This window comes from Ictalurus furcatus, chromosome 19 (genome assembly GCF_023375685.1).
Source record: "Ictalurus furcatus strain D&B chromosome 19, Billie_1.0, whole genome shotgun sequence".
Taxonomy (NCBI): Eukaryota; Metazoa; Chordata; class Actinopteri; order Siluriformes; family Ictaluridae; genus Ictalurus; species Ictalurus furcatus.
In genome coordinates, this window is record NC_071273.1 from 23,993,434 (window position 1) to 24,019,239 (window position 25,806).

The following is a 25,806-nucleotide window of genomic DNA, read 5'->3' on the forward strand; positions in this document are numbered from 1 at the left end:
CGACGACGTGCACGGAGAGCCGGAGAGCGCGCGTGCACGTACCAGAGCGAGCACACGCTCGCGCGTTACATAGAGACTTTGTTTACAAAGAACATGTGCGTTTGATACTGTTTGGTTTCCGCGCTGATCAGTCATTGGTTGATTTTCGAGGGAGTGTAATGATTGGTACCAGCTGTCAGCACTCAAGGTAATCACAGTTGTTATTTAAACCCCTCGTGTTGCTGCGCACTTCGCGTAGTATTATATACTGATTGGGGGCAATGGTGTCACGTGGTAATGGCGCCATGGTCTGCGCTGGTTTCGTGGTTCATGCCATAGTCTTAGTTAAATGACTGCCATGTCTGGTTTCTTGTTCCATGCCATAGTCCTAGTTAAATGACTGCCATGTCTGGTTTCGACAGATGAGTATTTGTTTAAGTGGGTAATTGTGATAAGCGGTAGCGGTTCCAAGTCTTGTTCTAGGTTTCATGCCTCAGTTCGAGTTTATGTTTTGACCTCGTTTCCCGTTTCCTGTATGATTGACTATAGTTGGAAATAAAGACTTTGATCCTGCACTTACTTCCTGTCCCAGTCTTGTATCATAACAAATGTAATATGTTCATTCTTAATTATTTTAAGTAGAATAACGGTAATTACTAAGCAGTTATTCAGAGTGATCAGAAAACGTTTGTATGTTAGTAAGTAAATGCTTCATATTTCACAGTATTTATGGGGTGCAGGGCCAACTGTAATGGATGTCCACAAGGTGTCCTCCAAGGGATCCTAGAGAAGTGGAGTTAGGTCTTGGGAAGCAAACCTAGGGAAAACCACCTCCAAATAGAGGAAAACAAAGGGTCACCCCACACTGGGCTTGATTCTGGGGTTACAGACCAGTGAGTTACTTGTTAATGCAAATCTCACTTCCATCTCACACCTCCTGTTTATCATCTTTATATAAAGCAACCTCGGGTTTAATAAAAGGTGCTATATAAATGAAAATTCATATAAAATGATTATAAAAGTTACACTGAAAATAATTACAGTAATCTTACTTTTAATTTGAACATGTAATATTGGCACATCAGTCTTGGGATGATAATTTGAGTAACTCATGTGTAGGAAACACTGCATGCAATACACTCATCTCTGGATCTCGTAGGGTTCTTGCCACTTTGCTAATAGCTTGTGTATTGATGAAGGCAGTAACAACAGTACTTTCTGCCCCAGCTGGTATTCTCTGTGTCGTGCATACTGGTCATACCATCTCTTCTGTGCTTGCTGGGCCGCTTCCAAGTTCTCGATAGCTTGTTCTCGGTACTTCTCTAGGCGGTCTCTCATCTGCAGCACGTACTGAAGAATGCCTTGCTCACCCACTGCCAATGTTGTAGTGGCTTACCAGTTCTTTCTCAGCAGATCTAGTGGACCCTGGACAGACCAATTCAAAAGGTGAAAACCTTGTTGATGCTTGGGATACCTCTCAAAATGCAAACAGCATGAATGGCAACCACTTGTCCCAGTCTTTTCCTGTGTCACTGACAAACTTCTTCAGCATGTTCTTGAGTGTTTGGTTGAATCTCTCAACTACTCCGTCCGTCTGCGGGTGATAGGGACTCGTCTTAATCGACTGGATACCCAGCTGTCTGTGGAGGTGCTTCATTAAGCTCGATGTACAGTCGGTACCTTGGTCTGTGATGATCTCATCTGGGATACCGACTCTGGAAAACATTTGCACAAGCGCACTGATTACCTTGGAAGTTGTAATGGATCTTAGGGAGAAGGCTTCAGGGTACCGAGTAGCACAGTCACACCCGAACAAGATGTATGATTATGCAACTGCTCCTCTCCGGAGGTCCGACTATGTCCATTGCGATTCTTCTGAATGGAATGGAGATCACCGGCAATGGGTATAGAGGCACTCTGGCAGACTTGCAAACAGCACTGGTTTTCTGACAAACAGAGCATGTGGCACAGTGTATGCGTATGTCAGTGTACATGGAAGGCCAGAAGAAACAGTAACTGAGTCTTTGGTACGTTTTCTGATGTGCAAGGTGTCCTGACCATGGTATAGTGTGTGCAAGGTGTAACACACGAGACCTACAACACTTAGGGACGACAAGACGTGCAACACCATCAGACATCATATACAAAATACCATTTTGCAAAACATACATTTCAGCACCAAGAGTTTGTACTTTGTTTTCCCCCACTTTGACAAATAATGGCTTTAAGGTAACATCGGCCTTCTGTAACTGGGCAATATGGGCTGGGATCTTCCACTCTCTGCCCTCCAGACCGTCTGTGGATACCTTGGGTGTCGGCATGCCCAAATGCTTTGCCATGCGGCTTTGGCACAGTGTTTGTCTAGGTTTGTTACAGCTCTAGATCAGACTATCAGACTATTGTCTAAGTCTGGCAGAGGCTGCAAACCAGTCTTGGCTTGAGGTCATTTGAGCACTGGACATGATACAACAGTTCGCGTATTTGTGGGTTTATCATACAGGGTTAACAAGTCGTTCAACACTGGTATATCCCATCCAAGAACCATATCAGCAGTCTGTCAACTACCCCAACACACTCCAAATACATTTGTTCATTGACATTCAGTGTAACCTTAGTTGTAGGGTACATAACTGTCACCGTGAACACATTGTACAGATATGGTCGCACATAATTAATCACATTTTCAGGTACATAACCACGTTTAATCAGTGACATTGAACTTCCTGTATCAAAGCTTTCAAGGTCTGTCTATTCACAGAAACATGCAACAGTACATAAAGAGTTCAGTACCGTCTGCTTTCTTCAGAAGCTCGACAGTTTAGGCTTGCGCATAGGGCAATTAGCAGCTTTATGACCTTGTTGTTGACAGTAAAAGCACATCAAACTTTTCCTAGAAACATTCGAAACTGTACCTTCTTTGTCCTGCTCAGTCCTTGAAGTTCCTCTTATCATTGTTGATTGTTGGTGTGGCCGTCCCCCTTGGCGTGCATTACCATGCTGCATTGCAACTCCAAGTCCGTGCCAAATGCTTGAATCGACGAAGGTAGTTTTCGATGTCTTCCCCCTCATGAGCGCAGCATCGTTGGCCGTTTGGTGCCAGCACTGATGCTGTTGGTGCTTGCACTCTCAGTGACTGTAGCTCTGTTGACATCATCTCACTTCGCCGAATCATTGGAGTAGGCAGCTCCATTCAGGGACTCGGTGTCAACTCAGGTGAAGCTGGTGTCGTTCCATGATGCTGCAGTGACTCCCTCAGTTCACGTAGCTCAAAGAGTAGACCCTCTTCTCTCTTTTGCTGTGTTGTCTGGAACTCTCGCATCAGGCTCACCATCTCACTCTCTGATGATTTTGAGACTGGCTCCTGTCTTGAAGAATTCCCTTTCGCCGCCGCCATCTCAATCTCTTCCTCCTTCTCAGGCACAGTATCCCAGTCTACATCCTCCTGGGCAAACTTGCACTGAGATCGCAGACCCTTCCTAGTCCGCCTCCCCATGCTCACTCTCTTGCGGCTGGCCATCCCGCTTCTGACACCACTTGTGACAAGGCGTGATGGAAAACTGGTCCCTCACAAGAAAATTGATGGCAAGGCCACAATAGCACTTTTGTGCAAAGGTGTTTTATTGACAGTGCTCCTGTTTACAGTCCACCAAATGTGCACAAAAATATGTACATACAGGTGAAGGCCCAAAAAAATAGACAAAATGGGGAAATGTAGGAAAACTATACAAAAATATATACAGTACAGCACTTGGCTGGTAACTCCTTCCACAGAAAGCTCTTCACACTACTGCGCACTACAACCCACCTTTTCACAAATGAACAGGCCTGGCTTTTAATCTGGAAGCTCCACCCACATGGACTCCTCCATGTTCTTCCAGGGGTAAGTATTAAAACAATGACTTTTGATGAATTACAATATCTATAATAACATAATATTCATATATCATAACACATACACACATATATTAATATTTATTATATAACATAGTATATATAATATTCACGTTTATATAGGAGTTAACAGGTTTTGTATTCCCAACTCCCCCAAAACAAACAACCGTAAAGACGGTCCAGTTACCGGAGCAATCGCGCAGGTGCAACGCAAGAATTCAGAGATATCTGGCTTTCTGGTTCGCTTCTGGTAACCTGGACTAAGACGCATCATACACAGACAACTTCAAATACAACACGACGTGCAGTTAAGTACAGTAAACATTTACTGGTATCTGGTGTCTACGTGTTTTTATTGTGGCATATGGGGAAGGATGCGGTAATGGAGTGGATGTGTGTGTGTGTGTATGTTATGTATGCAACTGGCACGTTAACCTGCCCTAGTGTGCACCCAAGTGTAGGGGAAACGGGTGGATAGTGGATTATGTGTGTTTGTAAATGTAGTGCTGCCGCAGTCATGACAGAGCCCACTGTCACAAGGTCCTTCCACAACATTTCTATTGGATTAAGGTCAGGACTTTGACCTGGCCATTCCAAAACATTAACTTTATTCTTCTTTAACGTTTCTTTGGTAGAACGACTTGTGAGATTAGGGTCGTTGTCTTGCTGCATGGCCCACTTTCTTTTCAGATTCAGTTCATGTACAGATATCCTGACACTATCCTTTAGAAGTCACTGGTATAATTCAGAATTCATTGTTCCATCAATGATGGAATGTCGTCCTTGCCCAGATGCAGCAACACAGGCCCAAACCGTGATACTACCACCACAATGTTTCACAAATGGGATAAGGTTCTTATGCTGGAATGTAGTGTTTTCCTTTCTCCAACTATAACGTTTCTCATTTAAGCGAAAAATTCTATTTTGGTCTCATCTATCAACAAAACATTTTTCCAATAGCCTTCTGGCTTGTCCACGTGATCTTTAGCAAACTGCACAGGGGCAGCAATGTTCTTTTTGGAAAGCAGTGGCTTTCACTTTGCGACCCTGCCATGCACATCATTGTTATTCAGTGTTCTCCTGGATGGTGGATGAACTTTAATATTACCCAATCTGAGAGAGGCCTTTAGTTGCTCAGAAGTTACCCAAAATTCCTTTGTGACCTCATGGACTATTACATGTCTTGCTCTTGGAATGATCTTTGTTAGTCGACCACTCCTGGGGAGCGTAACAGTGGTCTTACATTTCCTCCATTTGTACACAATCTGTCTGACTGTGGAATGGTGGAGTCCAAACTTGTTAGGAATGTGGTCTTCGGGTTGCGATTTTTAAGAAAAAAGAAAAGAAGGCGCCCTCGCCCCGCTACACACTTCCTGCACCAAGCGCTTGGAAGAGTTGCCAAATGACACACAGACACACACAATTCAAATGGCAAGCTCTCTCATTATTCAAAGAAAATCAGAGAATATGTATCATGCTTGACACACAACAGAGACAATGGGTTAACTATTGATTGGCTAGACGGAAGGGCATATTTACATAAAACAGGAAGCATTTCAGTGTAAGAGAGGAACAACTCCATATATGGTATTCAGGAAGTCATAGGAATGCAAGTAAATGGTACTCTGGGAGACAAAGCAATGTGCACAAATGGTTAGGAGCTTTATCTGTCCGTACCTGATTGAAACTGGTTTCGTGCAGTGGTGGAAGAGTTAACAAAGGAACAAATAGGAAACGTGTTAACAAGGGAACAGAGAGGGAAGAGTGTTCACAGTAAACTCATCAAAACTCTTTAGAGATGGTTTAGTGAACTTTTCCAGCCTGATGAGCATCAACAACTCTTTTCCTGAGCTCCTCAGAAACCTCCTTTGTTCATGCAATGATAAACTTCCACAAGCATGTGTTGTGAAGGTCAGACTTTGATAGATCCCTGTTTTTTAAATTAAATATGGTGCTCACTCACACCTGATTGTCATCCCATTGATTGAAAACACTTCACTCTAATTTGACATTCAAGGCATTAAATGGTCTTGCCTCTCCATACTTGTCTGACTTACTTCATCCATACTTCCTGACTTGTCCCTTATATCATCAGAACTTGGCCTTTTGTCCATTCCTAGATTTCGGCTGTCCACTACAGGTGGAAGGTCATTTTGTGTTGCTTCTCTGAAACTGTGGAACTCACTACCTCTTACTCTCCGTAACATCACTTCTCTGCCTAGTTTCAAGACCCAGATAAAAAACATATCTGTTTGAAATGTTTTTTCAATGATTTTTTCCTTCAGTTTATTACATTTGTGTTGTATGTATTTGTATGTATCTTATGTATTTGATATATATACTATGTAAAGCGACCTTGAGCTTTGGAAAGGCCCTATATAAATAAATCTTCTTCTTCACCTTCAAAGAACTGCTAATCCTAGAGGTTCACATACTTTTGCCACTTATGAAATATTGGATCATTTTCCTCAATAAATAAATGACCATGTATAATATTTTTTGTCTCATTTGTTTAATTGAGTTCTCTTTATCTGCTTTTAGGACTTGATTTAGGTCTAATTTATGCAAATATATAGAAAATTCTAAAAGGTTCACAAACTTTCAAGCACCACAGTAGATATAATGTATATAATAAAGAAAGATTTAATCTACCATCCAGTGAGAGAAGAAGTGAGTAAAACAATGCCAGTGGATTCTTACAGAAACTTTGGACTGAAGATTGCACTCATCATTGATTGTTTTGAAATGTTTATTGAAAGAAAATAAAATGTACTTGCACATGCTCAGACCTGGTCCAATCATAAACACATCAATACTGTAAAGCACATGTTCACACAGAATTGTTTTTTTCCCCACCAGGGAGAGAGCAGAATTTAAAATCACCATCACTGTACTGTATGTTAAGGGTCAGCATCACCTACATTTTACACTTGAGTGACTCAATTTCGTCATGAAAATCCTGCACAAATGAATCCGATATCATATTTGCAGGATCATTCAGGGCTGGTTCACTTGGACCTACATATAACTTCTTAAACTGACAAGACGAGTGCAATTTACATGCTACGGGACCACTTTATGATTTTTCCCAACCTGAGCAGTTTAAAACAGTTCTTAAAGAAGCTTACACCAGAATGTTCAGACAGTAACACTGAGCTTTTATTCATATCATATACAGTACATTCAGTCATTAAGGTGCAATATTACATTTTATAAGATGAGTAAATAAATAAACCTTAGCAGTATGGAGATGAGATGTCAGTTGTTAAGTACAGTGTGTTGAACATCTCTAAACAATCCACAAATAAAGTCATTTTATTATTAAAGTAACTTGAATGCTTTCATTTGTTCCAAGCTATAAGCACTTTTCCCATTTACCAGGGGACACATGATGTCTGTGTATGTCAACAGTGGGAAAGAATCGAGAACAGTTGACCAGTCCTTCATAACAATGTCTTCATACGGGTCTTTTCCACCTTTTAACTCGAGTTTTGTGAAGTGTACTGCATTTGAACCATTACCTAAAGTGACAGTATATCTCACTTTCTCTTTTCATTGTGTCTGTGATGCCGTGTTTACAATTGATTGATCTATAAAATGCCCCGAGTGACGTCTCTAGTGACCCAGAAGCAAACAACACGAGTGAAATCTATCTGTTGCTTTTGAAAATATTACATTTTCTATCACTTTTCTTTAACCATCATCACCGTTTCATATAAAATACAAAAATAAAACCATCATAAAAAGCTTATAATCTTCCTTACACAAATTTAGAAATACCAAACACAGGTAGAACGGTACTTCTTAGATTCTCTGCTTGTTGGACTCTACTTTCACACGTGACGCTGTCAAAGCGGAACACTTCACTTCTTTACTCTAAAATTCAGGAGAGATGCCTGGAATTTCATGTACACATGTTTTCAGCATTATTTTGCTTGTAATGTGCATGAATATTAATATGTCATAGAGGTGAATATTTATCACGGCCCTCGACCCTCCTCTGTAGGACGTTTTGGACATTCCACGCCCTCACTATCATATAAGATGTTATTCCTCTCTCCTCCTCCTGTCTTCTACAGCTCCACTCCTCCTCTCCTCACTCCACTGATTTAAACTTCTCCTGCTCACTGAACTTTTCTTCCAGTCCCTTCCTCTCTTTCTTTGTTTTGTATGGTTTGATTTTGAAATACACATATTCCTGTGGCAGAACATTGATATTCAACATGTAGAAGGAGCTACAGATAAGTTGCATGGAAACGTTTGTACTGTGAGACTGGGTGGGGCGGGATTGGTCAGAGTTTGATCAGGAGCAGGTGGGATTATTCAGACTTTCTGCAACACCTTGTGGGATTGGTCAGACTTTCTGCATGGTTGTTGTAGGGCTCAGGTTGTTGACCGTGCTGCTGATTTATTTTGTTTTTAACGACTTTATACAAAAAAAAACATCATTTAAGGGTTTATTAATAATTAAAGAAATGTTCAGTTAAATGTCAGTCTCAGCTCTATAATGTGAGTCCATTTAGTAAATATTAAAGTTATTATAGAAATATTAACTCTACAATAGTGTTTGATATTAATCATAAATATCTGTTTTGGTAAATCATATATGTAACAAAATATAAATATAATAAATATTTCTTTAAGTTTCTAAATGAGGATAAAGATAATTACTAAGCAGTGAATGAGAATGATGAGGAATTGTTTGTATGTCCACAGCTGAGAAAGGTGGACTCCTCTCACAGATGTGTGTGTGCATTAGTGAGTTAGTGTGGTGTGTTTTCTCTCGTCCACAGTGTGTGTCATTGTGCTGTATCACATCCTCCCCCTCAGCACCTGCAGTCGCTCCAAGCTGCAGCAGTGCTTCTCTGTGCACTCTCACTGACCGAGGTTTTTGTACGGTGCTCTAACACTGTGTGAACACCCAGCTACTACCGATCTCATGTACACTCTGACAGTAGTAATCTCCTGCATCTTCAGTCTGGACTCCTCTGATGGTCAGAGTGAAGTCAGTATTAGATCCACTGCCCCTGAAACGAGCTGGAGTTCCTGAATGTAAAGTAATGTCTGCACTATAGATCAGGAGTTTAGGAGCTTCTCCGGGTTTCTGCAGGTACCAGTGTAGCCGGTTACCATCATGCACTCTGCTACTGGTTCTACAGTTGAAGGTGACTGTTTCTTCTGGATCAGCAGTTTGCACTGAAGGAGTCTGAGTCACAGTCACCTGACCTCTGGATCCTGAAGAGAAACATAGATTGTGTTTCTATGCTGTAAAGTGGTGTAGAATTCGTATGAAATGAAGTGTGTGAGGCTGTGAGTTGTTGTTAAACTCTCACCTTGAGTCCAGAGGGCCAGTGTGCAGATGAAGACGCTGATCAAAGTCATGGTTGCTGTGGGTGAAGTTGCTGAGCAGCAGCTCTCAGTCATGAAGTGTTAAAGTCACAGGGCTATAAACACTCGCAGAGCACTGAAGCATGGACTGCCAATGCAAAGTGTGTGTGTGTGTGTGTGTGTGTGTGTGTGTGAGAGAGAGAGAGAGAGAGAGAGAGAGAGAGAGTGTGAGTGCGTGCGTGTGTGTGTGTGTGTGTGAGTGTGTGTGTGAGTGAGTGAGTGAGTGAGTGAGTGCGTGTGTGCGTGCGTGCGTGCGTGCGTGCGTGTGCACTGCAGTGTGATGGAGGTTTTTGTACGATGGTTTCATTAGAATATATCACTGTGGGGGACTTTTGGTGGAGGCTCCAAACTCGTGGTGAACAGTAAGTGTGTTTTCTTCTTTTAACACAAAATCCATTTAGTTCATTACTAATTACATGAATAAATAAACAGATTATTTATGTTTATAATTGCATCATTGATGTTATTGTGTAATATTAAGCTCTGATGACGAACACATTTCAGTATCAGAACAGATCCCATATCAATGTTCTTGAACATTCAACAAATCTACAATTATTGATGTTAAATATGTAATAATTACACACTCGCTATATATTCGACATGCAATAACTCTGCAGTTCCTCTATAATAAACATTTAATAAATAGAGTTACTTTGTGCTGATGTAAAATCCAGATGAAAGCTGCTGTGTGTGTTTGTGTTAAACAATGAATATTTCTGTAATCAGCTACATTTGTATTTGCTGCAGTTAAATATGCTGAAGGTTTGAACTATAAAGTAATAACACTTGTTATAAAAAATGATTTTTCCCAGATAAATTACAGTGTGGAACATGTTTGTTTTGTCTCTGCACTGAAACTGATGTCAAATAATAAAGTACTCAATGAAACTCAGTCATGAAGTCAGACTTTATTAGACTTAATTACTCTGTAAGATCAGACAGTTCCACAAAGTTACAGAAATATTTCATAATCACTTCTAATTGTGTGTGTGTGTGTGTGTGTGTGTGTGTGTGTGTGTGTGTTTCTCCTCTCCAGCGGGTCCCACAGCTCCCTCCGTGTCTCTGCTCCCTCCGTCCCCTCTGCAGCTGTCTGAGGGATCGGCCTCGCTGCTCTGTCTGCTGTCTGGCTACTCTCCACAGGGGGCGCTGGTGAGCTGGACAGTGGACGGATCACAGGTGAAGAACGAGGTTCTGACCAGCGCAGAAGAAGAGAAGAACGGCCGTTACAGCCGCAGCAGCACCCTGACCCTCAGCAAAGACCTCTGGGAAAAGGGGGAGGAGTTCAGCTGTAGGGTCTCCCATAACAACGTCGATCATCCGGTCACGTTCAGAAAGAGTCAGTGTGAAGGCTAGTGGATCCAAGATAGAGTTTAACATAGAGCTGCTTATGATCCATCTACAATAGAGTTTCAGTTCTACACAATGCTGACATTTCTGTCTTTACTGTCTTCACTGTCCTGTTGCTCTTCCTGTAGTTTTTGCTGAAATAAAGCTGAGTTTTGGACGTTGTGTGTTCTTTTATTGGAGTTAATAGTGATGATCAGTGTGATTAGCTGTAGATTCAGTGCTGTGTGTTGTGCTTCAGTGAGTTTGACTGAAGGAAGTTGAACATCTGGTGAAGTTTCTGCTCTATTCTGGGAGAAATTAAACTATTCAGTCCTGTTCATGCAAATCTCACTTACGCCTCACTTCTCTCTCGCTCTCTCTCTCTCTCGCTCTTTGGACTGGGGAAGGAAACCAGAGTATCCAGAGGAAACCCCCGCAGCACATGGAGAACCTGCAAACTCTGCACACACAGGGGGAATCAAACCCCCAACCCTGTTGGTGTGAGGTGAACGTGCTAACCACTAAACCACCGTGCACCCAACAAAGAGTAATGTAATCCATAAATAAACCATTAAATTTCATAATTCCCCTTTCATCCTTCACTTACATTTACATTTTACATTATTCACTTAGCAGACGCTTTTATCCAAAGCGACTTACAAATGAGAAAAGGTACAAGTAAAGCGATATATCAAGCAGAGAACAATACAAGAAGTGCTACCATACAAGATCTATTAATTGAATTCCAGAAGAAGCAAAGTGCAGAGTAGAGGTGAAAGTGCAATTTTTTTTTTTTTTTTTTTTTTTATGAGTTGGTTAGGTGTTCATGGAAGAGGTGGGTCTTTAGCTGTTTTTTGAAGATGGTGAGAGATTCTGCTGTCCGGATTGAGATTGGAAGTTCATTCCACCACTGAGGAACAGTGTGAAGGTTCTGGAAAGGGACCTTGCGCCACACTGAGTTGGAACTGCTAAACGTCGGTCGCTAATCGATCGCAGATTGCGAGAGGGAACGTAGGCCTTCAGGAGAGAGTTGAGGTAGGAGGGTGCTGTTCCTGACAAGGTCTTGTAGGTGAGCATCAAGGCCTTGAACTTGATGCGGGCAGCTACAGGAAGCCAGTGGAGGGAGATGAAGAGGGGTGTGACACGGGTTCTCTTGGACTGGTTGAAGACGAGGCGCGCTGCAGCATTCTGAATTATCTCAAGGGGTTTGATGGAGCTGGCTGGGAGGCCTGAAAGCAGTGAGTTGCAGAAGTCCAGTTTAGAGATAACAAGAACCTGGACTACTATCTGTGTAGCCTGTTTGGTGATGTAGGGTCGGATTTTCTTGATGTTGTAAAGGATGAACCTACAGGACCTTGCAGTTGCTGAGATATGGTCTGTAAAGGTCAAGCCATCATCAAGAATCACCCCAAGGTTCCTGGCCGTCCTGGTTGGCATGAGTGTGAGTGAGCCGAGCTGTACAGTGAGGTTGTGGTTGATTGAGGGACAGGCCGGGATCACGAGAAGCTCAGATTTTGCCAGGTTAAGCTTAAGATGGTTTTCCTTCATCCAGACCGAGATGTCCGAAAGGCAAGCACAGATGCGTGCAGAGACGGATGGATCGTCAGGCTGGAAGGACAAATGGAGCTGGGTGTCATCAGCATAGCAATGATATGAGAAGCCATGAGACTCAATCACCTGCCCTAGAGATGTAGTGTAGATAGAAAAGAGGAGTGGACCCAGAACTGACCCCTGTGGAACGCCAGTTGTGAGTTGCTGAGTTTCAGAAATACCTCCCCTCCATGATACCTTGAAAGATCTGTCAGAGAGATAGGATTCCACCCAGCGCAGAACCGTTCCAGTGATGCCCAGGCTGGAGAGAGTTGACAGAAGGATCTGATGGTTCACAGTGTCAAAAGCAGCAGAGAGGTCAAGTAGGATGAGGACAGATAATCTAGAGGTTGCTCTTGCTAGTCGTAAGGCTTCAGTGACGGAAAGCAGAGCAGTCTCCGTGGAGTGGTTGCTCTTGAAGCCAGACTGCTTGGTGTCCAGGAGGTTGTTCTGTGTGAGAAAATTTGAGAGTTGATTAAAAACGGCTCTTTCAAGAGTTTTCGAAAGAAAAGGGAGTAGGGAAACAGGTCTGTAGTTGTCAACTATAGCAGGGTTATACTATAGCAACTATAGCAGGGTTGAGTGAGGGTTTTTTAAGCACTTCAAGCTTAATTCATCACATTCTTTTAAATGTGGAGCACTGGCCAGGTCTTCAACACTACTACAGAAAAACTGTCTGATGGATTTACACTTTATTCACTTTATTTAGTCTGAGACATAGGAGCATCAGTACAGGAGGACAATCCCACAGATACAGAGTATTCCTAACTTTGTGAAATTTTACAAAAATAGTCCAATAAAGTCCTGGATCCAGCTGGAATCATGAACTTTATTTTCCATGGAATTTCCAGCTGTTTAGGAGCTGCCTGACCTCAGCACTGAATGTATTTATGGTGTCACACTGCACCCTGGTGGTGAATGACTCATGTAAATGTAGACACTTGCAAGCTTAAGTAGGAGTTGACCATAACTACAGTATTTGTTCTTTTTACCTAAGCTACTACGGGCAATATATTCAGAGAAAAAAGGTAGCAAACACAGGTAAAAACATCTATAAATGGATTTACAGATGACAAAAATGATCTGCAAATAGCACAAATCCTCTCCAAATGAAACTCACTGTCACATCAGCATCCCATGATCCTCAGCCTGCATCCCCTAGTCAAGCTTCTGTCCCCATGTACAGTCACCTGATTACTATTGACCCTCAGCTGTTTGCACTCACACTACTCCCTTTAAATAACCTGGACTCTTATTAATACTTTGTGAAGTCTCACTTCAGCATTGTATCTGTAAATATTTCAAGCTGGTTATCTGTCTGTTTTCATTCGTATTATCATCTTAGCCTGCTTTATGTTTACTAAAGCAGGTAAACATGACTGAAGCAGGTAAACAAGACTTAACTAGACTAACCTTAATTAAACATCATAAATTAGACCTGAGAGGTGTCATTTATGACATTAAATTTAATTATACAATGAGATGTAGAACAGTGCTCTCTGGGTGAGGCAAGGATATTAATATTTATATAATAGTATAAAAATGTTTCAATATAATACATATTCTTAATTATTTAAAATAGAATAAAGGTAATTAATAAGCAGTTATTCAGAGTGATCAGGAAATGTTTGTATGTTAGTAAGTAAATGCTTCATATTTCACAGTATTTATGGGGTGCAGAGACAACTAAAATAGATGTGTGGTGTATATATAGATGTATGGTACAGATGTTTGGTGTATATATAGATGTATGGTAGAGATGTGTGGTGTATATATAAATGTACGTTAGAGATGTGTGGTGTATATATAGATGTATGGTACAGATGTATGGTGTATATATAGATGTACGGTACAGATGTGTGGTGTATATATAGATGTACGGTACAGATGTTTGGTGTATATATAGATGTACGGTAGAGATGTGTGGCGTATATATAGATGTACGGTAGAGATGTGTGGCGTATATATAGATGTATGGTAGAGATGTGTGGCGTATATATAGATGTATGGTAGAGATGTGTGGTGTATAAATAGATGTATGGTAGAGATGTGTGGTGTATATACAGATGTACGGTAGAGATGTGTGGCATGTATATAGATGTACGGTAGAGATGTGTGGTGTATATACAGATGTACGGTAGAGATGTGTGGTGTATATACAGATGTACGGTAGAGATGTGTGGTGTATATACAGATGTACGGTAGAGATGTGTGGTGTGTATACAGATGTACGGTAGAGATGTGTGGTGTGTATACAGATGTACGGTAGAGATGTGTGGTGTATATATAGATGTACGGTAGAGATGTGTGGTGTATATATAGATGTACGGTAGAGATGTGTGGTGTGTATATAGATGTACGGTAGAGATGTGTGGTGTGTATATAGATGTACGGTAGAGATGTATGGTGTATATATAGATGTACGGTAGAGATGTGTGGTGTATATATAGATGTACGGTAGAGATGTGTGGTGTATATATAGATGTATGGTAGAGATGGTACACATATAGAGATAGTGTAGTTAGAGATAATGTGCTGAAATGCAAGGTGAATGAGCAAAGCCTCACAGCAGCTGTTTACAACTATGCATTTATAAAAAAATAAATAAATAAATAAATAAAAAAATAAGGTGAAATGTCCCATTGCAGATGTGAACATTAACTCTAACATAATAAAAAATTTTGTTGAACCAGTCCTGTCCAGATGAAGCTGAGGAGAGAGCTAAGATTGCTCGAGAGAACGACGCTCAACTGGAGCACGAGAACGCCTTCCTGAAGGACCAGGTACAAACACTGCGAGGGTCAGTGGAGAAGTTGGAGGGACAACTCCATGAGACCCAAAGGATTTATGAAGAGATACTGAACGTAAGTGAGAAAAGAATTAATAACAGTTTAGAGGTGCACATAAAAAGAGATTTTTACAATCGTATGGCCAAAAGTAAAACAAATACCTGCAAACTAAAAACAATTGCCGATGTGAACATTAAGCACTCATTACATTTGAACCTCTTTTACCTCATGGTTGTCTTCTAGGAGCGAGATTGGAAGGATCACAGAACCCTTTTGTCCCAGTATGAAAACATTAAGGTAAGCTTCTTTCTCATGAAGCCACGACTGCTGGTGTGTGTGTGTGTGTGTGTGTGTGTGTGTGTGTGTGTGTGAAAAATGTTTTGTAGCCAGAGGAGTAAATACGTAATGTTGAGAAATTTTAAAATCCAGTCACTGGGCAATCGTGCATTATTTATCACTCGAGTTCATAATTGATCTCAACAAGCTTTCTATCTAATATGACTGAGTAAGGTAGTTAACTGTCTTTCTAAACAACAGTGTCTATTCCAAATCAGGGGACTCTTGTTTATCATCTGGAAAAGAATGGCCACCTAATAATATTTGATCAGAATTACTTTAGAGTTTGGGTTTCTCATGTTCCAGAAAGATCTGAAAAGATCTCTGGACACTCTCATAATCTACTACAAAGCTAGTACACAGTGCAGTACTGAATCAGTCTGAGGTCCTTTAAGCAGCGTTTCATTATAACACTTATATATGCTTTTCCTGTATGATTTTTGTTTAATAACGATGGAGAAAACACATTTAGGTAACGGGGAACAACATGCATAATGAATGCAGAATTTTATTTTAAGTAATAAAATGATTCTCTTTAGAGACTCAGTTATGTGATGTCCTGCACACAGCGTGTGGACTGCCTGATCTGTGGAGTTGCAGCTCTAGAAAAATTATTTCTTTTGTGATATTCGGGCCAGTTGTTATAGAAACACGGTAGAAATATGGCTTAGTACGGCAGTATTTTGGTCCGCCTACTGGAACAAACCACTGACCAAAAAAATTTGTGCTCCTTTGATTCATATCTGTATTTGTATCTGACTTTGTGTCTGTTCATTCTTAATAATTCATTTATGTTCCATCTGTTGGTCGTTGAACTTCAAGGGCTCTCTGGCTGAAGCTCAGAAGAATGCTGAGAACACTCAGGACTGCAGTACTCAGCTGGAGAATGAGATGCTCACCCTGATGAAACAACTGAAGGTATACAAGGTTCAGCTGAGGACTGTCTACAGAACTCTATTGTCAGATGACGCTTAAGGTAAGTGAGAAAAGCTTTCCATTAAGCTGTACTTTTGAATAATAATATGAATCTGCTTTTGCTGCCTGTTGAATTACACTACAGGCTGAACTCCTGATACTCAGTAAATAATGCTAACATATTTCTGTTTGTTCTCTTTTTAACGTGGAATCAATGAAGTCAACGAAGCTGAAAATATAAGATCACCAACAAAGATGCTGCACATCGTTTAACATAAAGAAAATAAAAAATAATCAATGAAACAAGAAAGAAATAAAGAATGATCTATGAAATATTTTGAAATGTTCCTTTTATATTAGGGATGTCACGATTCCATAAACATATCTTACGATACTATACCAGCTGAAGTATCACGATACCATGCAATATTGTGTTCATTCATCATTCAAATCTACAAAATGAACCAAATTCACAGAAATACATAGATATCAATGAAAAGAGACGAACTGAATGTCTCTCTGAAGACTTTATTAATGAGAATGAAGAACTGGCTGTTGGAAAAGCTCAAGAACAATCATACAGTTGGCAAGTAACTAATTCAACGTGTCACATATTTCATCTTTTGTTCCCTCGAGCAGTGAAATCATGCGAATGGAAATTGTCCTCGGAGTACGAAGAATGAACACGACACTAGGAATAAATAACTGAAATTGGAAAGTTGAAGTTTAGTTTTTTTTAGCAACAGCACTAAAGGCAAAATGCACATGAGGAAAGTGAACTGAATTAGTGATGTAATGTGGGCGTGGTTAACGGGCTGAGGTAAATCCGTTACCGTTAGCTTGGCCGGCTAAGTCATGATGGAGATCATGAAAAAGGTTTCAAACTGTTTTCTTGTTTAAACCTTGAACAAGTTAACAATTTATTCGGGTATTATTAAACAAGTCCTGTTTAACCAGGTTTAATACTTAAAAAGAATCATACTGCCCCTCTGGTGCACTGATTTTCGGACTACTGTGTAGTAGGTATTACGTCACTTCCGCCGCAGCCCCTGTTATGACAGAGTGATTGAAACAACCAGCGCTCGCGCCAGAGTACACGTCATCAGAGAAGAGTCACGGCGAGGGGGTGGACACGTTACTGTTTTTATTTAAAACTTATGAGGACATACCTTTTTAATATTTATGTGTAGGGATAAATCATTTATAATAAACACTGCAACATTCCATAAAGAAATAAGACGTTGATTTTTGTGACTATAATCGTGTCACTCGTTTAAAAAAACGGGCTGGAACGTTATTTGGTACGTCGTTGTGACGAATAATCTGTGAGAAATAAAACATCAAAAGGGGGAATAATCTTCTAAAACTTGGAACTCTTCAGGGAGTAGTGAAGTGTTGTTCATGAAGGATTCGCTCATTTTGAATGAATCTTTAATATGACTCGGGAACAAAGTTGACACAGATTGATTCGTTCGTTTCTTTATGACTGCGCATGCGCAGAAACATCTCCACAGGTTCTGTACGGGAAACCGAAATGATTAGTTGTTGAACCGGAAGAGTTCAAGGTGAACTTATAATTTCTGTACACACACACTTTAATTGTATTCTTCTGAAATGAACAAAACGACTTTGAAATAAAGATTCGTTCATTTTGCAGGACGAGATTCAAAGATCTGAACCAGTAAAATAATCCTAACTTCCCAAAACTATCAGGGAGAAGAGTTTTCTCTTTTATATACAGTATATAAGAGCAATCTTATCTTTAATTCTCTCATATCCCTCCTTTCTTCTTTCCTCCTCTTTTCATTCAGTTTCCTCTGCTTCTCTTTTTCACTGTTACATTTCCTTTTTATCTTATTTTAACCTGCCGCAAAGCGCTTCCATACTACACCAATCGCTCCTTTACAAAGGTGTGACCAAGAACAGCAGCATAGTTTGGCCTTAAATATCCTGCCTAGCAGCTGCAGGTAATGCAGGTTAATCATCCTGGAGGATTCTGGGTAACTGAGTTCTCTGGAGTGAGTTTCTCTCACCGCGCACCGCTGCTGCCCTCTGCTGGCTGCCGGTGGTGTAGCGTGGCCTCATTATTATTATTATGGAATGGGACTAGTGGAATAGTGAGGAGGACTTTGAGGCTGAGGAGCAGGCTTGTACAGATACGTGTGGTGGAAATCCAGGAGGAAACAAGGGTTAGTTTGATGTGTTTTAATAAAGAGACATGAATAGATGGTGAGATTCAGTACTGGGAAGAATTAATTATAGGCTTCTGTACAATTACAGCACAGGAAAGGAAACAAGACCACTTCTCTTATTGATTGTGACAGGAAGTCGTAGTCTCTCTCTCTCTCTCTCTCTCTCTCTCAGTAATAGTGTCTAGAAATAGTTTTTATGATTTTATATTTGGTTTACTGTTACAAATCAGATGGTGGGGGGTTCAAGCCCAAACCATCAAGCTGTCATTTTTGGGCCCTTGAGCAAGGCCCTTAACGCTCTCTCATCCAGGGGTGCTGTATCATGGCTGACCCTGTTCTCTGACCCCAGCTTCCTAACATGCTGGGATATGTGAATAAAATATTTTTTAATTGAATGTATATGTAACAAAATAAAGGCTGCTTCTAGGATGCTTAAAAGAAACAAAGAGACCAAGACTCTCAAAACCAGAGCAAGGATAATACACATTATAAGACTTAGCAATGAGAGTAACTAACAGAGCGGTACACACATTATAGCAAATGAGATGAACTGGTAACAGGTGAGAAGATCAGAACTTGAGGAGCTGGAATGGGTGTCATGGGTGGAAACTGGGGATGTGGGCGTGGCTACAGACTAAATCAGTTATGACATCACCACATACAGTAACTACTAATTTAAATTTTGAGTGTGTGTATTGCAGCATTGTGTAAAGAAGTGTGTCTTGTTCCAAATATTATGAGCATTTTTAGAGTTAGTGCTCATGAACTAGAGCTGTGTGTGTGTGTGTGTGTGTGTGTGTGTGTGTGTGTGTGTCTGCAGTGGAAGGTAGACCCGAGTCAGCAGATCTAAGGGCATTTTCACACCTGGCTCATTTGGAGCGTTTGTTTCGGAACCTGGTGTGTTTTCTCCCTTGGTTCGGTTCATTTAGACATATATGAACACTGCAATCTTGCTCGGATCCGCACCAAAACAATCTGTATTCGTTTACAATTCGGTTCCTCACACCTGACTTGCATAAACACATTTTGGGACGATTTTAAATTGCCTTGTGAAAGCAAACCGTGCCAAGGACAAAATGAAACGTTTGAACAATTTATGTCCCCGTTTCAGAACAAATCACAGATCTACAGGTCTGAAAACGCTCTAAGAGAGTGGAATGGTCAGTAGGACTGGAGAAGTGCACAAAGGTAAGCTAGGCTCAGTCCATTATTGTGTTCGATGTAATGGTGAGGAGTTTAAAAGAAGTACAAGCCGTTATTGGACGTCAGTGTAATCCTAACCCTAACTGTATTAGATACAGAATTTATATCTTTCTTATAGAAAGTTTGGGATCAAAATGAACAAAAAGGAGTGATTATGGATAAATGATCAAATGAAGATCAGCGACCCTGCTATGAGCAGCTGTTGACCACACCAGCATGAGTTGTGTCTGACAGTACTGATCTCCTGCATATTCAAGTGACTTTTACAAATTCTGTCCCATAATCCTCTCCCACTGAACCCAGGTGGAATCCCACACTGATGCTGATATACAGTGGGGGAAATAATTATTGAACGCGTCAACAGTTTTTTTCAGTGAATATATTTCCAATGAGGCTATTCACATGCAATTTTCAGCAGACGTCAGTATTAACTCAAGAAATCCACACATATAAATAATTCACAACATTAAAGTCCATAAATGAAGTTGTGTGTAATAAAGAGGAATGACATGGGAAAAAAGTATTGAACACGCTAACTGAAATGTGTTTAATACTTAGTGGAGAAGCCTTTGTTTGTAATGATGCTTCAAGACACTTCCTGTATGAAAAAATTAATGGGCCGCAGTATTCAGGTGTGATTTTGGCCCGTTCTTCTAAACATATTGTCTTTAAAGCTTGTTCAATTGGTTTCGAGTCAGGTGATTGACAGGCCATTCTAACACCTTGATTTTTTTTTCTCTGAAGCCAGTTGAGAGTTTCCTTTGCTGATTGCTTTGGATCCTGCTGGAAGCTCCACCCACATCTCATCTTCATCATCCTGGTGGATGGCAGCACATTCTTTTCAAGAATCTCTCGGTAAATGGCTCCATTCATCGTTCCTGCCAATACCATGTGATGAAAAACAGCCCCACACCATGATGCTTCACCTCCAAACTTCACTGTTGGTGTAGTGTTTTTAGGGTGATGTGCAGTGACATTTCTTCTCCAAACATGGTGTGTAGTATGACACCCAGAACGTTCAATTTTGCTGTCATCTGACCAGACTACACTCTCCTAGTATTTCATAGGCTTGTCCAAATGAGTTGTAGCAAACTTTAAGCGAGCTTTGACATGCCTTTTGTTTAGTAATGGAGTCTTGTGGGGTGAGCGTGAGCAGTGGAGTGCATTGCCTATTGTTTTCCCTGTGATGATGGCTCCTGCTGCCTCCAAGTGTTTCTGGAGCTCTTTCCGAGTGGTCCTTGGCTCTTGGGCTACTCTTCTGACTATTCTTCTGACTCCTGGGTCAGAAATCTTCCGAGGAGCTCCTGTGCGATGACGGAGTGATGTTGCTTCCACCTGTGGATAACGGCCCCAATGGTGCTTACTGGAGGATTCAGAAGTTTTGAAATACGTCTGTATCTGATTCCATCAATATGTTTTTCAACAATAATGTTCCAAAAGTCTTGGGAGCGCTCTTTGATTTTACCCATCATGAGATGTTTCATGTGTGCCACCTTTGTAACGAAAAGCCTTTTTATAGACCATCAATGTACTAACCCAGCTGATATTAATGTGCACAGATAGGGGGTGTAATGACTTACAGATTTCAGATGGTTCCTTTCCTTACCTTGCCTTGGAGAAATGCTTTTTCTTAGCGTGTTCAATACTTTTTTCCCGTGTCATTCCACTTTATTACACAGAACTTGATGGACTTTTATGTTGTGAATTCTTTATATTTATGGTTTTCTTGAGAGAAAGGTAGACTCCTCTCACAGATGTGTGTGTGCATTAGTGAGTTAGTGTGGTGTGTTTTCTCTCGTCCACAGTGTGTGTCATTGTGCTGTATCACATCCTCCCCCTCAGCACCTGCAGTCGCTCCCAGCTGCAGCAGTGCTTCTCTGTGCACTCTCACTGACCGAGGTTTTTGTACGGCGCTCTAACACTGTGTGAACACCCAGCTACCACTGATCACATGTAAACTCTGACAGTAGTAATCTCCTGCATCTTCAGTCTGGACTCCTCTGATGGTCAGAGTGAAGTCAGTATTAGATCCACTGCCACTGAAACGAGCTGGAGTTCCTGTGTATGAGCTAGTAGCATCATGGATCAGGAGTTTAGGAGCTTCTCTAGGTTTCTGCAGGTACCAGGCGAGATAGTTACCACCAAGCACACTGCTACTGGTTCTACAGTTGAAGGTGACTGTTTTTCCTGGATCAACAGTTTGCACTGAAGGAGTCTGAGTCACAGTCACCTGACCTCTGGATCCTGAAGAGAAACATAGATTGTGTTTCTATGCTGTAAAGTGGTGTAGAATTCGTATGAAATGAAGTGTGTGAGGCTGTGAGTTGATGTTAAACTCTCACCTTGAGTCCAGAGGGCCAGTGTGCAGATGAAGACGCTGATCAAAGTCATGGTTGCTGTGGGTGAAGTTGCTGAGCAGCAGCTCTCAGTCATGAAGTGTTAAAGTCACAGGGCTATAAACACTCGCAGAGCACTGAAGCATGGACTGGCAATGCAAAGTGTGTGTGTGTGTGTGTGTGCGTGTGTGTGTGTGTGTGCCTGCGTGTGTGTGTGTGTGTGTGTGTGTGTGTGTGCACTGCAGTGTGATGGAGGTTTTTGTACGATGGTTTCATTAGAATGTATCACTGTGGTACACTTTTGGTGGAGGCTCCAAACTCGTGGTGAACAGTAAGTGTGTTTTCTTCTTTTAACACAAAATCCATTTAGTTCATTACTAATTACATGAATAAATAAACTCAAACTAAACAGATTATTTATGTTTATAATTGCATCATTGATGTTATTGTGTATTATTAAGCTCTGATGAGGATCACATTTCAGTATCAGAACAGATCCCATATCAATGTTCTTGAACATTCAACAAATCTACAATTATTGATGTTAAATATGTAATAATTACACACTCGCTATATATTCGACATGCAATAACTCTGCAGTTCCTCTATAATAAACATTTAATAAATAGAGTTACTTTGTGCTGATGTAAAATCCAGATGAAAGCTGCTGTGTGTGTTTGTGTTAAACAATGAATATTTCTGTAATCAGCTACATTTGTATTTGCTGCAGTTAAATATGCTGAAGGTTTGAACTATAAAGTAATAACACTTGTTATAAAAAATGATTTTTCCCAGATAAATTACAGTGTGGAACATGTTTGTTTTGTCTCTGCACTGAAACTGATGTCAAATAATAAAGTACTCAATGAAACTCAGTCATGAAGTCAGACTTTATTAGACTTAATTACTCTGTAAGATCAGACAGTTCCACAAAGTTACAGAAATATTTCATAATCACTTCTAATTGTGTGTGTGTGTGTGTGTGTGTGTGTGTGTGTGTGTGTGTGTGTGTGTGTTTCTCCTCTCCAGCGGGTCCCACAGCTCCCTCCGTGTCTCTGCTCCCTCCGTCCCCTCTGCAGCTGTCTGAGGGATCGGCCTCGCTGCTCTGCCTGCTGTCTGGCTACTCTCCACAGGGGGCGCTGGTGAGCTGGACAGTGGACGGCTCACAGGTGAAGAACGAGGTTCTGACCAGCGCAGAAGAAGAGAAGAACGGCCGTTACAGCCGCAGCAGCACCCTGACCCTCAGCAAAGACCTCTGGGAAAAGGGGGAGGAGTTCAGCTGTAGGGTCTCCCATAACAACGTGGATCATCCGGTCACGTTCAGAAAGAGTCAGTGTGAAGGCTAGTGGATCCAAGATAGAGTTTAACATAGAGCTGCTTACGATCCATCTACAATAGAGTTTCAATTCTACACAATGCTGACATTTCTGTCTTTACTCTCTTCACTGTCCTGTTGCTCTTCCTGTAGTTTTTGCTGAAATAAAGCTGAGTTTTGGACGTTGTGTGTTCTTTTATTGGAGTTAATAGTGATGATCAGTGTGATGAGAGAGTGGGATTAGCTGTAGATTCAGTGCTGTGTGTTGTGCTTCAGTGAGTTTGACTGAAGGAAGTTGAACATCTGGTGAAGTTTCTGCTCTATTCTGGGAGAAATGAAACTCTTCAGTCCTGTTCATGCAAATCTCACTTACACCTCTCACCTCGTGTTTATCATCTTTATGTAAAGCAACCTTGGGTTTAATAAAAGGTGCTATATTAATGAAAATTTATATAAAATGATTATAAAAGTTATACTGAAAATAATTACATAATCTTACACCTAATATTGGCACATTAGTCTTGTGATGATAATTTGAGAAACTAATTTATGAGTAGGAAACACTGCATGCAATACGTCTGAGTAAAAAAACAATATCTACAGTACACATACACAAATGGTACAGATGTGTGGTGTATATATAGATGTACGATGGTTAATGGCTCAATAAATCAAGCAATAAATGACGTCAAGATGTATCGAGAGGATATAATGATTTAATACCTTGTATTTAATGGTTTAATACCTATTATTATTATTATTAGTAGTAGTAGTAGTAGTAGTAGTAGTAGTATATTATTGTTATTATTATTATTATTAGTAGTAGTAGTAGTAGTAGTAGTAGTATATTATTGTTATTATTATTATTATTAGTAGTAGTAGTAGTATACTGGCTGTATACTAGTAGACTGGCATACCATCATAGCCCTCAGCATATCATCAACAGGCCTTAACAGCACAAACTGTAGCTCTGACCAAAGATTGTCACAGCTCCTGAATGCTCATGCAAAAGTGTTTGAAAAGGGCAGTGGTAAACTTAAAGGCATGAAGGCAAAAATTGAATTAAATGAAACAGCGACGGCGAGATTTCATAAAGCACGTCCCGTGCCCTATGCACTACGTCCTAAAGTAGACGCTGAACTTCAAAGCTTGGAGGCATCTGCCATTCTCTCCAAGGATGACTGGAGTGATTGGGCTACAGCCATCGTGCCAATAATCAAGAAAGGGAAAGGTGGAGGTGTTCGTATATGCGGGGACTTCAAAGTGAGTATTAACCCTGTACTGCACACTGTGCAGTACCCCCTACCACGAATTGAAGATATTTTCTCATCTCTGGCAGGAGGGGAGAAGTTTTCAAAGGTTGACTTGTCACAGGCATATCTCCAAATGGAAGTTGAGGAGTCAAGCAGGAAGTACCTAACCATCAACACTCATAAGGGACTGTACCAGTACAATCGTCTTGTGTTCGGTGTGGCATCGGCTCCAGCCATTTGGCAAAGAGCAATGGATCAGGTTCTTCAAGATATACCAGGGACACAGTGTTATCTTGACGACATAATTGTGACAGGCGAGAATGACGAAGAACATCTCCAAAACCTCAGCAAAGTGCTTACCAGGCTAAACGAGTATGGTCTACGGGCAAAGAAAGGGAAGTGTGAGTTTTTCAAGAGTGAAATCTCATATTGTGGACATGTCATTGACAAACATGGCTTACACAAATCACAGGAGAAAGTTGAAGCTGTGCTGCAGGCACCTAGACCAGAAAACGTGTCACAACTTAGATCATATTTGGGCCTTGTAACTATTATCACATATTTCTCCCAAATCTTGCTACAGTGCTGCACCCACTTAATGCACTGTTACAGACAGCAACAAAATGGGAGTGGTCAGAAAAAGGTGAGAAAGCATTCAAAGAGACAAAAAGACTGATAAGCTCAGATGAACTCCTTACCCACTATGACTCATCACGACCCATCAGACTGGCATGTTATGCGTCTCCATATGGCATTGGTGCCGTTTTATCGCACACTATGGACGATTGATCTGAACGTCCGATTGCATTTGCTTCAAGATCACTGACGAGTGCAGAACGCAATTATGCACAGATCAATCGAGAGGCCCTTAGTCTAGTATGGGGCATAAAGAAGTTCCATCACTACCTTTATGGCCAAAAGTTCATCTTAGTGACAGATCACCAGCACCTTGTGTCCATCTTCAACCCCGGGAAGGGAATTCCGGTGATCTCAGCCACACGGTTACAACGTTGGACACTTTTCTTGGGAGCCCATTCCTACGACAGAGTTTAAAGGTACCAAGATGCACAGTAACGCTGATGCTCTGTCACGCCTTCCACCGTCTACAACTGAGGAAGAAAAGCCTTCCGCTCAGGATCCAGAGGAAGTTCCATACAGCACTGGTGGACCAGCTGCCGGTAACAAACGCGGAGATACGAAAAGAAACGCGGAATGATCCGACACTGTCAACAGTGTATGACATCACCATACAGGGTTGGCCAGCTCATGGAAATGTTATGTTCCAGAGTT

The 25,806-nt window shown here is 41.0% G+C and overlaps 2 long non-coding RNA genes and 2 gene segments (V, D, J or C); 2 read left to right on the plus strand and 2 right to left on the minus strand.

Moving 5' to 3' along the window:
- LOC128623258 (Ig kappa chain V-III region MOPC 63-like) overlaps window positions 1-25,806 on the minus strand; it is a 149,775-nt gene that overhangs the window by 104,396 nt on the left and 19,573 nt on the right.
- Window positions 9,468-10,765, plus strand: LOC128623286 (uncharacterized). Its single transcript, XR_008388556.1, has 2 exons — window positions 9,468-9,620; window positions 10,298-10,765. It is a non-coding gene; the product is annotated as an uncharacterized LOC128623286 (long non-coding RNA).
- Window positions 20,810-22,075, minus strand: LOC128623269 (probable non-functional immunoglobulin kappa variable 6D-41). The segment is given in 2 exon segments: window positions 20,810-21,856; window positions 21,955-22,075. Coding segments are annotated over 2 exon segments (420 nt in total).
- Window positions 22,075-23,445, plus strand: LOC128623284 (uncharacterized). The gene is made up of 2 exons (XR_008388554.1): window positions 22,075-22,279; window positions 22,978-23,445. It is a non-coding gene; the product is annotated as an uncharacterized LOC128623284 (long non-coding RNA).